The 16509-nt window shown below is 44.7% G+C and overlaps 1 protein-coding gene across 2 annotated transcripts in view; it reads left to right on the top strand.

The window, feature by feature from the left end:
• The window catches only part of C9H1orf21 (chromosome 9 C1orf21 homolog), a 222978-nt gene extending 213068 nt beyond the window's left edge, over nt 1–9910 (top strand). For both annotated transcript variants that reach the window (XM_063940207.1, XM_063940206.1), the window contains one exon: nt 9278–9910. Coding sequence is in view for 1 of the 2 variants with exons in the window: in XM_063940206.1 (XP_063796276.1) it covers nt 9278–9316 (39 nt within the window). In the remaining variant the exon portion in view is untranslated. The remainder of the gene's footprint in view (nt 1–9277) is intronic.
• Nucleotides 9911–16509: the final 6599 nt, after the last annotated feature.

Here is a 16509-nt window from a genome sequence, read left to right as displayed (position 1 = left end):
GGAAGCCGGGGTACAATATGCCATGTGCCCCCAACTTAATCTGGATATGGGCTCAAGGCTGGTTTTGTATGGCTCTGCAGGAGGCTGGATCAGTAGCACATCAGGCAGGGAGAAGAGTTGCAGTCACGCTCCCCAACCCAGCAATGTGCCCCCCCCCATCCCATCCCACAGTACACGGGTTCATCCGTGCTGTCGATGGCCTTGTTATCTAGAACTTTATAGATGTTTTTGTCATCAATATTCTCTCTCCTCATCATGACTTCATCATCATGGGGGTGCGTTCAGTGTGATCACTCCCCCTTGCACAATCAAAACGAAGACTGTTGCTGCTCATTGATTTGCCAAATACGTCACTATTGACATCGGTACTATTTGTCCTATTGAATACTTTGCTAATAGCCCTTTCACAATGCAAGTAGAAATATTTTCTTAGTGGTACTGAAGATGCCAAAAACTGGGCGTGGTCATGTGTCACGAGGGGGCATGACCACATGACATGAGGGGGAGTGGCTACATTACACTAGGGGTGTGGCCACATAGCACAGTCCCTGTTCTTTGTACTTTGGATGCAAGGCTAAAAAATATATAGTATTACCTCCAGTGTAAAATAAATATATAGTAATGCCCCCAGTATAATAAATATATATAGTAATGACCCCAATTGAATAAAAATATGTAGTAATGCCTCTGTTATAACAGGAATATATACTCTAGTAGTGCCCCTGGTATAATAGAAATATATAGTAGTGTACACATTACAATAGAAATATATAGTAATGCCCCATAATAATAGACATATATACAGTAGTAGTGTCCCACATTACAATAGAAATATATAGTGATACCCCCAGTATAATAGAAATATATAGTAATGCCCCCAGTATAATAAATATATATAGTAATGCCTCTATTATAACAGGAATATATACTGTAATAGTGCCCCTGGTATAATAGAAATATATAGTAATACCCTCAGAGCCGGTGCTAGGGTGTTCGGCGCCCCCCTGCAAACTATAAATTTGCGCCCTCCCATATTCCTTTGGCGCGCGCCGGGAAAAGGGGTGTGGTCTCACAAGTAAGGGGCATGGCCACACAGTAGTACCCCCATTTAAAATTACGCCACAATGTAGCACAATCTTATACGTAATGCCCCACCCGTAGTAGTAGCGTCCTTATACGTAATGCCCCACCCGTAGTAGTAGCGTCCTTATATGTAATGCACCCCAGTAGTAGTAGCATCCTTATACATAATGACCCCCCAGTAGTAGTAGCATCCTTATATATAATGCCCCCCGAGTAGTAGTAGCATTCTTATACATAATGCACCCACAGTAGTAGACGCGTCCTTATACGTAATACCCCCCAGTAGTAGTAGCGTCCTTATACGTAATGCCCTTCCGGTAATAGTAGCGTCCTTGTACATAATACCCCCCCAGTAGTAGTAGTGTTCTTATACGTAGTGCACCCCAGTAGTAGTATCGTCCTTATACGTAATGCCCCCAGCCCCAGTAGTAGTAGCGTCCTTACACGTAATGGCCCCCCCAGTAGTAGCGTTGTTACACGTAATGCCCCCCTGTAGTAGTAGCGTCCTTATACGTAATGCCCCCCCAGTAGTGGCGTTAGGGGATTCCCAGGAAGCTGAAGCAGCCTCGCTGGGTCTCCATCCAACTTTTGCTGTGAAGCAGACACTTAGAAATTCCACACAAACACACACACACACTTCACACATATATACACACACATACACACCCACCATACACACACACACACACACACACACACACTTCTCTCTCACCCTCCACTTACCTAATCCAGTCTCCCTCTGTACAGCAGCCAGGTCCGGTAGCTCCGCCCCCTTAGGCCCGTTTAGCCACGCCCCCTGCCGTCCCGTGTAGCTCCGCCCCCTTCTGTCCCGTACTCGGCGGCGGCGCACACAGATGAGATGAGGGGAGGGGAGGAGGCGTATCATGCTGCAGGTGCCCGCTGCCAGTGACTGTCATACAGTGACAGACACAGCAGTGGCAGCAGCAGCAGCAGGGGGGACAGGACGGCGCAGCAGGGAAGGGATGCAGAGTAGGGGAAGCGCCTATCCGTCCCAGCGCCTCCCTGCACTGCATCCCTTCGCTGAGCAGGTAGCGCCGGGCCTGAATACCCTCATAATAATAGAAATATATAGTACTGTCAACATTACAGTATATTAAAAATGTAGTTACGCCACACAGTGAAGCCAGAGACATGCCCAGCAGCCCAGCCTGTAAAGAACAAAAGCCGCTCAGTGCTGATGCATCATTCGAGCCGAGTGAAGGGAAACAGCTGGACACTGCGGGAAAAGGCACCCAGCCCAGTCCCCAGCTCCTCTCTTCACGCCAGCCGCGGTCGCCAGGAGAGGAATAGTAATGTAATCTCATGTCGTCAACGTCGTTCTCCCTGTAGCCCTGACAAAGTGGGAGGTGCAGTCATGCTGCCGAACACCATGGTCTTGTTGCTGGCAGCGCATTATAATTGCAGTAATGTCAGTAACGGGTGCAGTGGGTGGTACTGCGTACCTGCTGCTAAATTCTTAAGGGTACTCCATACCTGAACATACCTGTATACTTGCTCCACTGCTGAGACCCCTTTCACACTGATACATGGACCTGGGAAAATCCCAGTTTGTATGTTGGTGTGACTGGGTCTACCTGGGTTGTGTGTCCTGGCTCCACGACCCTGGTCTTGACCAGGGTTTTCCCCTGGGTTCATTAAGCCCACTTCACTATCCACCCCTCCCCCGCATTTTAAACACCTCCTACCAGCCTGGAAGTAATGTACCTGGGCCTCTTGATTCAGCCCAATGCCCCATTTAATAATTTAGACTTCTCCTCCCCCCCCCCCCCCCCCCCCCCAACCCCCACCCATCCATGCAGTAAAGGAGTAATGAGCATAAATTACTGCTCCAGGTCCTGCATGCTGAGCGGAAGATAGAATACCCCCTATCACCAGTAGGTAGATAGAATTACTGCGCTTGGTGAATTAAAGGATTATTCTTATCTATAAAAAATAATACACAAAATCAATTATGGCTGGCTGCGTGGCTTCCAGTATATGGATGGGAAACTGGTGCTACGTTCAACAATATTTAATAAAGTGTCAGACAAAACATACATTAATATAATGGGCAGCCAAACTATAGAGAATAGATGGACCGTCTCTTGTAAATGCCCAATTATCTAAAATACACAAGATACAAACATGGATACATTTGCAGTTTTAATGATAAATAAATTTGTTATATTGTTACACTTTCTTCACAGAGTCTATTTTAGCTTGTTGCTACAAACTTCTCCAGACAGATGATACAAGTCAATATATAGCTGTTTCTTAGAAGCAGGTTAATTGGAACATATAAAGGGGTATATGTAAAATAAATGGTGACAAAAATGCAGCCATACCGGCTATTTATACATCTAAGCCACACAGGCTCATTGATTACAAATATAATTACCCCTCTAGACAGTTCGTATTGTATTATCTGCAGCCATGATATCTCTAGAAATATTCCCAGTGATTTCTCGGAGCTTTATTTCCAATACCGCAGTCCTTCTATGAGCAGCAGTATATATTACCTGCAGGTCGGCTTCAAGCTCCTATAAGGACACTCTATATCAGGGGTGGGCAATTATTTCAGCTGGGGGGCCGCTTAACACTTCCAGCGAATATTCGAGGGCCACACACAAAATACACAAAAAGAGTCCCCTTTTTACACATTACGGCAAACAGCATGCCCTTTTTTACACATTACGGCACACAGCGTCCCCCTTTTTACACATTAAGGCAGACAGTGTGCTCTTTTTACACATTACAGCAGACAGCGTGCCCTTTTTACACATTACAGCAGACAGCGTCCCCCTTTTTACACATTACGGCAGACAGCGTGCCCTTTTTTACACATTACGGCAGACAGTCCCCCTTTTTACACATTAGGGCAGACAGCGTGCCCCTTTTTACACATTACGGCAGACAGCGTGCCCTTTTTTACACATTAAGGCAGACAGCGTGCCCTTTTTACACATTACAGCAGACAGCACCCCCGTTTTTACACATTACAGCAAACAGCGTCCGCTTTTTACACATTACCTCAGACAGTGTACCCCTTTTTACACATTAAGCCAGACAGCATCCCCTTTTTTACACATTATGGCAGACCGCGTTCCCTTTTTTTACACATAATGGCAGACAGCGTCCCCCTTTTTTACACATTACGGCAGACAGCGTCCCCTTTTTACACATTACAGCAGACAGCGCCCCTGTTTTTACACATTACGGCAGACAGCGTCCCCCTTTTTACACATTAAGGCAGAAAGAAAGAATTATACTTACTCTCTCTGCTGGCAGTCAGGCTCTTCGGTGCAGCTTCTGCAGAGATCCCGGGCAGGGGAGAAGGAGGAGGGAGCCGCAGCAGTGCTATGTAATTGGTGGAGGCGCTGCTGCTGCTGTCCCTCTGCATCACCATAGGCTGTTCTTCTCCGATGTGAATGCTGGGATGTGCTTCCCAGCATACACAGCGGCATGTAATGAGTCAGTTTGACTCATTACATGCTTTGGGCCCCTGGACAGTGGCGGGCCCCAGTGCAAGGCACTGCCTGCACTGGCGGTAGTTCTGCCCCTGTAGCAGTCCCTACCCCCCTTTCCCCCCCCTCCCCTAAACCCATATTGCTGTTTTTAACTCCCCTCCCCTGAACATGTATGGCAGCTTAATCACTGATCCAGGGGCTAGCTGGACAGGGGTTTTACCTGTTTTTCACACTGGCAGATGATCCTCGCTGTCCGATGATCCTCGCTGCTGCTGCCCGCAGTCACTGCTGCTGTGGCCTCTGCCCGCTCCTGCTCCCGCACGCTGCCCGCCGCTCCTGCTCACTGCCCGCGCCCCCATGCCGCCCAGCGCATAACAACAGAGGAAATCCCGGTCAGCTGACCCTGTGACATGACCGGGATTTCCTCAGCGGCACTGTGTCTGGGAGCTGTGTAGCGCAATGACAAGCGGCTCAGCCTGTCGGGCCGCTTGTCATTGCACTCTGATCGGGCACAGCATGCCAGGCAGGATCAGTCCGCGGGCTGCATGTTGCCCACCCCTACTCTCTATGGAAGGCTGCTGCTGGCATTCCCCAGTGCTCTGTAACAAGATGCTAAAGTGTTTACCGCTGCGGGTGCCTCAATCTGGGCAATGTGTGCGGAGTGCTGTTTCTAACCACGGGCGTTCCCCGATACTCTGATACCCGATGGTGAAGCGCATAATTGATTTTGTGTATTATTTTTTATAGATAAAAATAATCCATTTATTCACCAAGCGCAGTAATTCTAATTACTTTTATGTTTGCCTTTTGGGGTCCTAAACAAACCGTTTAATTACTTGCAGCTACAGTGGAATTATATTTACATAATATATACATATGCATTCTTATAATAATTAGCGTGAGGAGTGGTAGTGCAGGCCACTACAAATACCTTCTAACATTCTACCACCAGTAGGAAAACACAACCACTGCCGACAGTGCCGTAACTAGGCATTTTAGCGCTGTGTGCAAGAAACGGCATTGGCAACCCCCTTATGTAAAATAGGGGCAGTGCGCGCCGTAGGCGTGCGCAAAACATATAGGGCGTGGCTTCATGGGGAAGGGGTGTGGCCACAAAATAATACCAATTCATACTACGGTGGACAGTAGTCTCCATTATTAAAATGGCGCTGTACAGTAGCGCCACTACACCAGGTAGAGCCCCTTTTACACATTATGGCAGACAGTCCCCCTTTTTACACATTACGGCAGAGTCCACCTTTTTACCCATTACGGCAGACAGCGTCCCCCTTTTTACACATTACGGCAGACACCGTCCCACTTTTTACACATTACGGCAGACAGAATAGATAGAGAGATAGATAGATAGATAGACAGACAGATACTTACCATCTCTCCCCGCTGGCTCAGGATCCTCGGTGCATGCAGTCAGGCAGATCCCGGGCAGGGGAGAAGGAGGAGGGAGGGGGACTAGGGAGCCGCAGCAGCGCTATGTAATTGCTGGCAGTGCTGCTGCAGCTGTCCCTCTCCTTCCACATTGGCTGGCCGCCGTCGCCACAGTGAATGCTGGGATGAGGGAAGCGGCCAGCCAATGCGGAAGGAAAGGGACAGCTGCAGCGGCACCGATACCAATTACATAGTGCTGCTGCAGCTCCAGTCCCCCTCCCTCCTCCTCCTCCGGGTCCTCCCCTGATGCCGGAGCTGCTCCTCTTCTCCTCCGGCGCACACAGCACAGACGGCTTGTAATGAGTCAATTTGACTCATTACAAGCTGCTGACATGGAATGCTGGCCGTTGCGCCCTCAGGGCGACTACGCTGTGTGCCAGGCACACCTGGCACACACGTAGTTACGGCTCTCACTGCCGATAGCACCCCTCCCACCCACTGCTGGAGGATTGGTAGGGGCTCCAGTGCATTGTTTTGCCCGGGGGCCTACACTGCTGTTTAGATGGCCCTGTATATGTACAGTATGTATTCTATGTGTATCTGTGCAGGGGGATCTACATGCAGCTGTTGTTTGTGTAAACTGCCATATTTACTAAGATGTATGTCCCAAGTACTATTCATCTGATAACTAAAATATCACTGTAGACCCCCTGTAATAACCCCTACACTGCAGTGCATGGAATGCTCTATGCTGCTCTGGCAGGATGTGGCTGTTGCTTTGCTTGCACTACTAAGCAACGGAGTCGTAATTAGGGTGTTCAGAGCCCAGGGCAAGATGAAGAGTGGCACCCTCCCAAAAAATAAAACATAAAATGTCCTATGTGTGCGGCGCGGGCTGAAAAAATGGGCATGGCCATGCACCAGAAGGGGTGTGGCCACAGAAAATGGGGCATGTCAATATGACTATCACCTACTCCTTGTGTCGTCTCCCAGTACACCATTCAATTTTTGCACATTACGGAGTAGAGTTCCCTTTTTACACAATATGCAGGCAGAGTCCCCTTTTTACCCAGTACACACAGTGCAAGATACACATTGCCCCACAGTGCCAGATACACAATTGCCCCACACAGTGACAGATACACTTGCCCCACACAGTGACAGATACACATTAACCCACACAGGACAGATACACATTACCCCACACAGGACAGATACACATTACCCCACAGAGTGCAAGATACATATTACCCCACAGTGCCAGATACATATTAACCCCACAGTGCCAGATGCACATTAGCCCACAGTGCCAGATACACATTGCCCCACACAGTGACAGTCAGATACACATTGCCCCACAATGCCAGATACACATTGCCCCACACAGGGACAGTCAGATACACATTGCCCCACAGTGTCAGATACACATTGCCCCACAGTGCCAGATACACATTGCCCCACAGTGCCAGATACACATTGCCCCACACAGTGCCAGATACAGGAGGTCTGCACATGCACTCTGGCCAGAGTGCACGTGCATGACCCTTCAACATGTGGCCACATCCTGTCAAAGTGATTGACCGCAGCGGACGGTGGAGGAGCGTAGTTGAGGCATTTTGTGAGTGTGGCTCGGTCAACGTAGGCGTGTCCAGACCATTTTCGGGGTGGCTGCGTGACCCCTGCCTGTGCAATCTAGCTGAGCTGGCAAGTGGTCCGACGACGCAGCCACTTCGATCAAAAAAATGCCGTCGGACCGCCTGCCAGCTCAGCTAGATTGCACAGGCAGGGGTCAACCTTAAATTGATGTGTCCACAATTAAATTGCGGATGTATCGCTGGGTGGCACGACACACATGCTGAGTGGCCTTGCCCTGTGCTGGGTGGCCCCCATCATGTGAGTAGATGGACACAGATCTTGCTGCGGGAAGCAAGATCTGCATCCATCTCTGAATGGGGCAAGCCTGACAGGAAAGGGAAGATGCTTTGTTAGATTAAAGACGTGCTAAAGCTATAAGTGACATGACAATATAAAATTTTGTTTGTGGACTCAGTATGTTAAATATTATTATTCTGACCTGAATGAAAGGGAATGAATCATTGCTGATTAAAGTGAAACGTTAAACAGTCAAGTGTTGGCAAGATGTCCAGAGTACATCATATGTCTGTTCTCCCTATAGAACATTATTTTGTTGTAAAGTGAAACTAATTATGTACAGGCCATGCCCGAATTAATGGTTTCATTTTTTGCAAGCTCCTGATCCAGAAACCGTGGCATTAGTACTATGTATAGCTTGTGACCATCAAGTTGCTGTGGAACCAAGTTTATAGTGTAGGAATTCTTTTCATAGTTATAATCATGGCCTTAGACGCTTTAATACCATTTACTTTTTTCTGTAGAATTCACACATCACAACAGAAAAGGCAGTCTCAGCACAATCTACAGCCCCGCCTGCCTCTTTTTTTCTTTTTCTTTTTTGGTAGTGGGACCCTATTTTGTCAGTCCCAGGCTCCACAATTTCTGTTGGCAGTCCTGCTCACATTCACAAGGCCAGTGCCCTGCAATGTACTGGGTCCCCTAACCACGCAATCACAGGAATATAAAAATAAAAAACGTAACTTTCCTGCAGTCCCACACCATCCCTCCACATGCTGTCATACGGTGACTGGCTGTCAGTACTCTGATTGCTGGCTAGCGCCAACCATCTACCAGCCTTTCGCTGTCTGGATGCAGACTGGAGGCAGGTAGAGAATGCCACTCTGATTAGGTGTAATTCACAATCAGAGCTGCCAGGCCGCATTCTCTACCTACTTCCTAATAATCTACAGCGGCACCAGCCCAGGAGGCAGATGCCCTCAGCACCAGCCCGTTCCTGCTTGAAGGCCCCTAGAAACGTGGGGCCCAGGGTATCTACCCATTGTGCCTATATGTTAAGATGACTCTGCTGCTAGGTATTTAAGAGGATTTCATATAATAAAGTATTATGGTAAAGCAGTCCCACACATAATAGCTGTTTGCTCCAAACATGCATACTTTCAGGGTTTTTTTTCTTATGTTCTCCACTGATGCAAATCGCTACAAAAGGTCATTTTTAATATCTGCATAAATAATTTTTTTCTGATTAATTGTACACATTCAAATTATGCTTTAGGAAGGTATTAGAAACAAAACAGAATTGCCAGTTTTGCATTATATTACTTAGAAACTCTTTTACAATTACCTTTCTTGTTAAATGCTGTTTCGCCATATTTCCTGAATAGTAATTGTCATTAATGTTTTAATTCATATTGTAACTTGTATATGGCACAGTTTGCTACTGTTTTCTTAATGTATTTGTTTTTAAGGGTCGGGATTACTGCTCAGAAGAGGATGACATCACATGACTTTCAGTCTCTGTGAAGAGTGTGTAAATATCTTTTATGATGTACTACCCACTGGATATTTTCTATCGAACAACATATGGCAAAAAGATTTCAAGAAAATAAGGATGGAATTACGAGTGCAGTATTTAAAAGTGAACTATTGACCCAGAATCTGTTTGCCGAAGACTATAATACTGTATCCTTGCAAATGCTTATTATTCTTTTTAAACATGGCTGACTGTCATCTGAAAAGTAAATTGGCATATTGTAGCAGGAGATTTTAATGCTTCCAGATTGTTACTTAGATACATTTAGATACATTGAACAGTTAGAAGGCCTTGCAACATTGCTGTGCTTGGAGAACTTGGGGAAAAAGTGTCAGAGTGGAATGTTATTTTTAGCCTGATGAAAATTTGTCGGTATCTGCCTATTCTGTTCCTGCACCCTCTTATGTCTTGTTTTAAACAGAGACGTTATCATACCTTGGTGATATTTGACTTGCAATTTGTTGCACATATTATTCTCCACAGCCATTTAAATATTCTCCCCAATATATAGAAATCTATATAAATTTTTTTATTATTATTTTACTAAAATAAACATTTGTTTTATGTCTTTGTGCTTTTTTTATTTCATGTACAGAAACCACAACTTTCCGTGCAGTTTGCACTTTTAAAATATTTATCTGCACGTAATTGCTGATTGTGTTAGTCAAAGCCTATATTATGATGGAATTGGGAGCAGCCTGCTATCTGGCATGACTTGGCACATGGTGAAATAGACAATATAACAAAGTAGTGTATATTCTGGCGCAATTAATGTCTGCCCAATCTTAAGCCTCAGAGTATCTGCCCAAAATCAGATATTGGAAACAAGAATTAGCATAAATTGAGACTAGATCAAAGGCGCCACAAATTCAAAAAGAACTAATACAAAAAAATTTCAGAAAATACAAATAAATTTATACATCACATTAATTTGTGTCAGATCCTCAGTTCTTTATGTCCATGGAGAGTTGCAGAAATTTCTCCAAATTCACATAAAAATATAAATTATGAAAAAAAACAATGGGTAATATTGTTTATATAAATGTAAATAGTCCCGTGATGTAATCGGAAAGGAAATCCTGAAGTGATGTTCTCCTTGACAGAAAGGAGGTCATTCTGAGTTGTTCGCTCGCAAGGCGATTTTAGCAGTATTGCACACGCTAAGCCGCCGCCTACTGGGAGTGAATCTTAGCTTCTTAAAATTGCGAACGATGTATTCGCAATATTGCGATTACAAACTTCTTAGCAGTTTCAGAGTAGCTTCAGACTTACTCGGCATCTGCGATCAGTTCAGTGCTTGTCGTTCCTGGTTTGACGTCACAAACACACCCAGCGTTCGCCCAGACACTCCCCCGTTTCTCCAGCCACTCCCGCGTTTTTTCCGGAAACGGTAGCGTTTTTTCCCACACGCCCTTAAAACGGCCTGTTTCCGCCCAGTAACACTCATTTCCTGTCAATCACACTACGATCGCCGGAGCGAAGAAAAAGCCGTGAGTAAAAATACTATCTTCATAGCAAAATTACTTGGCGCAGTCGCAGTGCGGATATTGCGCATGCGCACTAAGCGGAAAATCACTGCGATGCGAAGAAATTTACCGAGCGAACGACTCGGAATGAGGGCCAAAGATAGGAATAGTTGCTCACCACCACTTTGATAGAGGCTGTAAACGTACCAAGACTCTCACAATAAAAGAGAAAGACAAATACGTAGCAGTTTCTTTAAAGCTTCACCCAGTTTTCACATATATTCAGAACTTTTTCTATTTGCATAAATGCGTACCCCACTCACTTGATAGTGTGGTGAAGTCCACATATAAAGTTTCTTTTCCACACAATGTGTAGGTTTATAAAAAGTTTATTTTTCAACAAAAATGGATTTTTTGTATAAAATTTATCATAAAAATATGTTACAAATGACAGAGCACACTTCACTTTTTATGATCCAGCAAACGGTATAATAAGAAAAGTATATATAGTCAGGTGGATATGACAAAACACCAAATGGATTCCGGACTTCCGCTTGTGTATATTATACCTGTATACCGGTGAACCAATAATGTGAAGGCGCAAAGTGTCATCCAATAAATATAAAAAGCTCACTGTCTGACAGCACCAACGCCGTTTCGACCTTCTCTGGTCTTTTTCAACACCTTGAAAAGACAAGAGAAGGTCGAAACAGCATTGGTGCTGTCAGACAGTGAGCTTTTTATATTTATTGGATGACACTTTGCGCCTTCACATTATTGGTTCACCGGTATACAGGTATATTATACACAGGCCGAAGTCCGAAATTCATTTGGTGTTTTGTCATATCCACCTGACTATATATACTTTTCTTATTATACCGTTTGCTGGATCATAAAAAGTGAAGTGTGCTCTTTTGTCATTTGTAACATATTTTTATGATAAATTTTATACAAAAAATCCTTTTTTGTTGAAAAATAAAAAGATTTTATAAACCTACACATCGTGTGGAAAAGAAACCTTTATATGTGGACTTCACCACACTATCAAGTGAGTGGGGTACGCATTTATGCAAATAGAAAAAGTTCTGAATATATGTGAAAACTGGGTGAAGCGTTAAAGAAACTGCTACGTATTTGTCTTTCTCTTTTATTGTGTGAGTCTTGGTACGTTTACAGCCTCTATCAAAGTGGTGGTGAGCAACTATCCTTATCTTTCTGTCAAGGAGAACATCACTTCAGGATTTCCTTTCCGATTACATCACGGGACTATTTAAATTTATATAAACAATATTACCCATTGTTTTTTTTCACAATTTATATTTTTATGTGAATTTGGAGAAACTTCTGCGACTCTCCATGGACATGGTGAAATAGGATGGCATACTGCAAGGCTAAGAGAGGCTTCTAGTCACATGACCCTTTCCTTGTGGATGCTTACAGGGATGGATATAACCATTTATGGCAGCTAATAAAAGGACACCCTTAAGCTAGCATGTACATTCTGAGTTCCTTACAGAAAACCATAAAACTTCCATGGCCAAATACCAAACCACCATGCACTTTCATGGCAATTAGGTTGCTTTGTATGGAAGTTCTAGGCTTTTCTTTTCTCAGAAGACCTTTTAGAAGGAAAATGGCCCATTTGGTTAATTGATGCCCAACAGTCTTGATGGTGGAGGCAATTAGTCCTAGAATGACAGAGATTAAACTATCTCTAATAGAATTCCACAGCAGTCATATGGGTATTGCTTGATCGCCCTTAAAAAAACATGTACTTTATATACAGTACTGTTTTGTTTTCTGCATAAAATATCATGCCTACCAACTAATAAAGCAATGCTACTTTATACTCATGCCATATTTATCAGCCATACCCCCTACTCCATGCCTACTTATTAACCATACCCCCTACTTTTGACCATGAAGAAGCAAGGGGTGGTTTCAGAAGTAATAGTGGGCTATGCAGAGTAATACTTGTACAGGCAAACAATGCATCAATAGCGTAGGGGTAGCATAACTGCCTTACAGCACTGAGATCTTGGTTGGGTTCCTGTTCCCACAAATGCCCTATGTGTGCAGAGTTGGTATGTGTCCCTGTGTTTGTGTGGGTTTCATCTTGATACTCCCTGAATTATCTGGATGAAAGGTTACAAAAACTAACCTAGTGTGTGTACATGTGGTAGGGAATATGGGGCAGATGTATTAAGCCTGGAGAAGTGATGAAGCAGAGATAAGTGGAAAATGACAATGCACCACCCAGTAAGCTAAGAACTGTCATTTTTCAATCCTGCAATGATTGGCTGGTGCGTTATCACGTTTCACTTATCACTGCTTTATCAGTTCTCCAGGCTTAATACATCTGTTCCTCTGAGTTTGTAAGGTCCACTGGAATTATATAAATGTGTGTTATATAAATAACTGGTAATACATAAAATAACTGCTTTCTCATAAGAACCTGTGAAGAGCTGAAACCCTTTGTAAAAATGTACCCTAGTAAAATCTTTTACACATTATTACATCCGAGCACTTACAATTGTTTTTAGTATATCAAGTTTGTATTTTGTTTAACATGATATGGTGGAGTATTATAGTTCTTCAGGGAATTCTGTCTTCATAACAAATTAGCATTAACACCAATATAAACTATAGTAAAGTTCTTTTTCTGCTGGTCAGTAGACAGATGAAGCCTGTGTCTGCTACAGATGTGGGCTACATGTGAAATATGCAAAGGATAGACGTATGTTATATAGATTATATACTGTAACACAAAGAGGTTTCATGCATACACAATATATGCTGTTTATATTCTTACTTTCGCTATGAAGAGGTTATTTTGTTTATTTTTTCAAAGCAAATTTCCAGGTAATACTTATGCTTAGATGAGATATTTAATGGCCAGACATTTGTGATGGTGATTGTCCAGGCTCGGACTGGCCTACAGGGGTACAGGGGAAACCACCGGTAGGCCCCACTGCCTGGGGGCCCCTCCTTCTCTAGGGATCAGGTTCTAGATTGTGCACTTAAATTATATATTATACATATGTTACCTTATACTGCACAGGATTATGATGTATTCTCTACAGTACATTGCTGTCATTAATCTGGCACATTATCATGCATGCACTAGCATTAATTACTATATAAATTATCAAGGAGTCCAGACCAGGTACTCTATAATGGTTAGCCAAACCTCTGTGGTGGCTGGCCACACCCCCTTTGGATGCTGGCCACACCTCTAATCATGGGCCCCTACCACTGCATACCCCCGGTGGGCCCTTCATGCTCCAGTCCAACTCTGTGATTGTCTATATTTTGGTAAATTTTAGGTTGTCCTTGAGAATCCCTGACCTTACATACTGTAACACACAAAAAAGAAAAACACGACCTTCCATACCAGGGATAAAACACTTCAGTTACAGTACATGCCTTTTTTTTCTAAATAAGCTACAGCCATAAGCAGAATGTATAGAACCCTGCTTTATTTATATACTTCTACTTTAAACCATGAGATAGAATGTCCGTAATGAAAGAACTTTATAACAGACATCATCTTCAGTAATAACTTCATCTTATTCACTTAATTAAACAAAGAGATTTAAAATGTTATAAGTTGTGTTAACTTATCTTTGGACATACAGTATTCGTTAGAAATGTATTCCCTTCCGGTGTGTGATGTGTAGTAAGCTTTAAGTATTTATTGTTGTTATCTAAAAATTCTAAAACTTTGCCATAAGATTTTTTTGAGCAATGTCAACTTTATCAATCAGAGTTTTTTTAATGACACAGACTGGTCCTCTTTCTCTATTTACATAGATCTTTGCAGTACTCACACAGAGGTGTTCACTTCACTCTAGGGGACAGATTCAATTAGCCGCGTGCCTACAGCTCTGCTACAAGCTATTCACTGAATGCTGCTCAGCAGTGACACATGCAGGTGGCTTTTTCAGTACCTAGAAACCTCCCCTGCCAGGCCGATCCATTGCCACGGCACATTGATTATTATTTAAAAAAAAATTGTGTTAGAAGAAATCACCACTTGTGATCTGAGCTGCTGCTGAAGCTCCTCTTAGCCACGGAGTTTGTGGAGCACTGCAGGAGACCAGACAGCACCCATGGGCCTTTGCATGTCACTCGCTGCATGCCTACTCAGCAAAGTCCACAGCTACTACCCACTAATACAGTACACAGTGGTGTTGTCAGCAGACAGAGTATGTGTGTGTTGAGGAAGGGGAGACAGTATGCAGTCAGAGAGAGTGTGTGTGTGTGTGTTGGGGGGGGGGGTAGTCTGCAGAATACACACGCTCTCACTGCAAAGTGGGCATGTATGTGGGGTGGGGGGGGGAACAGTCTGCAATCCCAGTGTGTGTGGGCGGGGAAGGGGGCAGTCTGCAGTCCAAGGGTGTGTGTGTATAATCTGAAGTCCTGGTGTGGGGATGTGTGTGGTTGGGGGGGGGGGGGAGAAAGGGGTAGTCTGCAGGCCCAGTGTGTGTGTGTGTGTGTGTGTGTGTGTAAGGGGTGGTGGGGCAGACTGCAGCCCCAGTGTGTGTGTGCGGGGGCAGATCAAAAAAATTACAAGGAGGCCATCATGACATGGCAAGAGGGGAGGTTTCTGCATGGCCTCACACACATATGCCCCCCACATCTCACACTGCATCTCCGCACATAGGGCCTAATTCAGACCTGATCGCTGGTCAGCGATTTTTGCAGAGCAGCGATCAGATAGTCGCCGCCTATAGGGGGAGTGTATTTTAGCTGTGCAAGTGTGTGAACGCATGTGTAGCAGAGCTGCACAGCCCAGGACTTACTTAGCCGCTGTGATCACATCAGCCTGTCCGGGACCGGAATTGACGTCAGACACCCACCCTTCCAACGCTTGGACACACCTGTGTTTTTCCAGACACTCCCTGAAAACGGTCAGTGCGATTGCTTTTTTCACACCATCCCATCGCTATTCACTGACCCCCATTGCTGCGGGCCGTCGCGCCTGCACATTACGGTGCATAATACGCATGCGCAGTTCGGACCTGATCACAGACTGTGAGAAAGCACAGCCTAGTGATCAGGTCTAAATTACCCCCATAACCACATACTTCCCCTTCACTACCTACCTTTCATCACCACATACTGCTCACTCACAGCACATAACATTCCCCTTGCAGCACATACTTCCTTCCTCACTGCCCACCTCACAGCACATCTCCCACTGCCCTCATACTAGCCTACTCCTCTTCCCACATTTAAGCCTCCTCACCCACTCACCTCACGCAAGGCTTAGCCTACTGACCATATTCCAGCAGCATTCAGCCTCTTCTTCTCCTCATGCCAGCCACTTCACCTACCCCCATTATTTATGCCAGCCTGTCTCCTCATTCACTCCCCTCATTCCAGCAGCCTCCTCTTACCTTTTGCAAGCCTCCTTTCCCAGTCCTGCAGTCAATGGGGATTTTCATTGACGGTCACAGGCTGGCGGTTGAGATTAAATAACTCCAACTGGAGCTTGCAATCAGCTTCTTTGTCCATAGCAACAGCCTCTCTATCCATAGCAGCCTGGCGTTCCACAGCCTCTCTGTTACTGATCTGCTCTATAAGCTGCAGCAGCATTGCTGGGTCTGGCTCTTTCACATGCCTTAGAGCCGACTGTAAATACAGAAACAAAAAACAGGGATGGGGAACAGAAATTGTTTTCACTGTGTCACTTTAG

The sequence above is a fragment of the Pseudophryne corroboree genome, chromosome 9, assembly GCF_028390025.1.
Source record: "Pseudophryne corroboree isolate aPseCor3 chromosome 9, aPseCor3.hap2, whole genome shotgun sequence".
Lineage (NCBI taxonomy): Eukaryota > Metazoa > Chordata > Amphibia > Anura > Myobatrachidae > Pseudophryne > Pseudophryne corroboree.
Note: the sequence above shows the minus strand (reverse complement) of the source record. Positions and strands in the feature narration are given on the sequence as shown.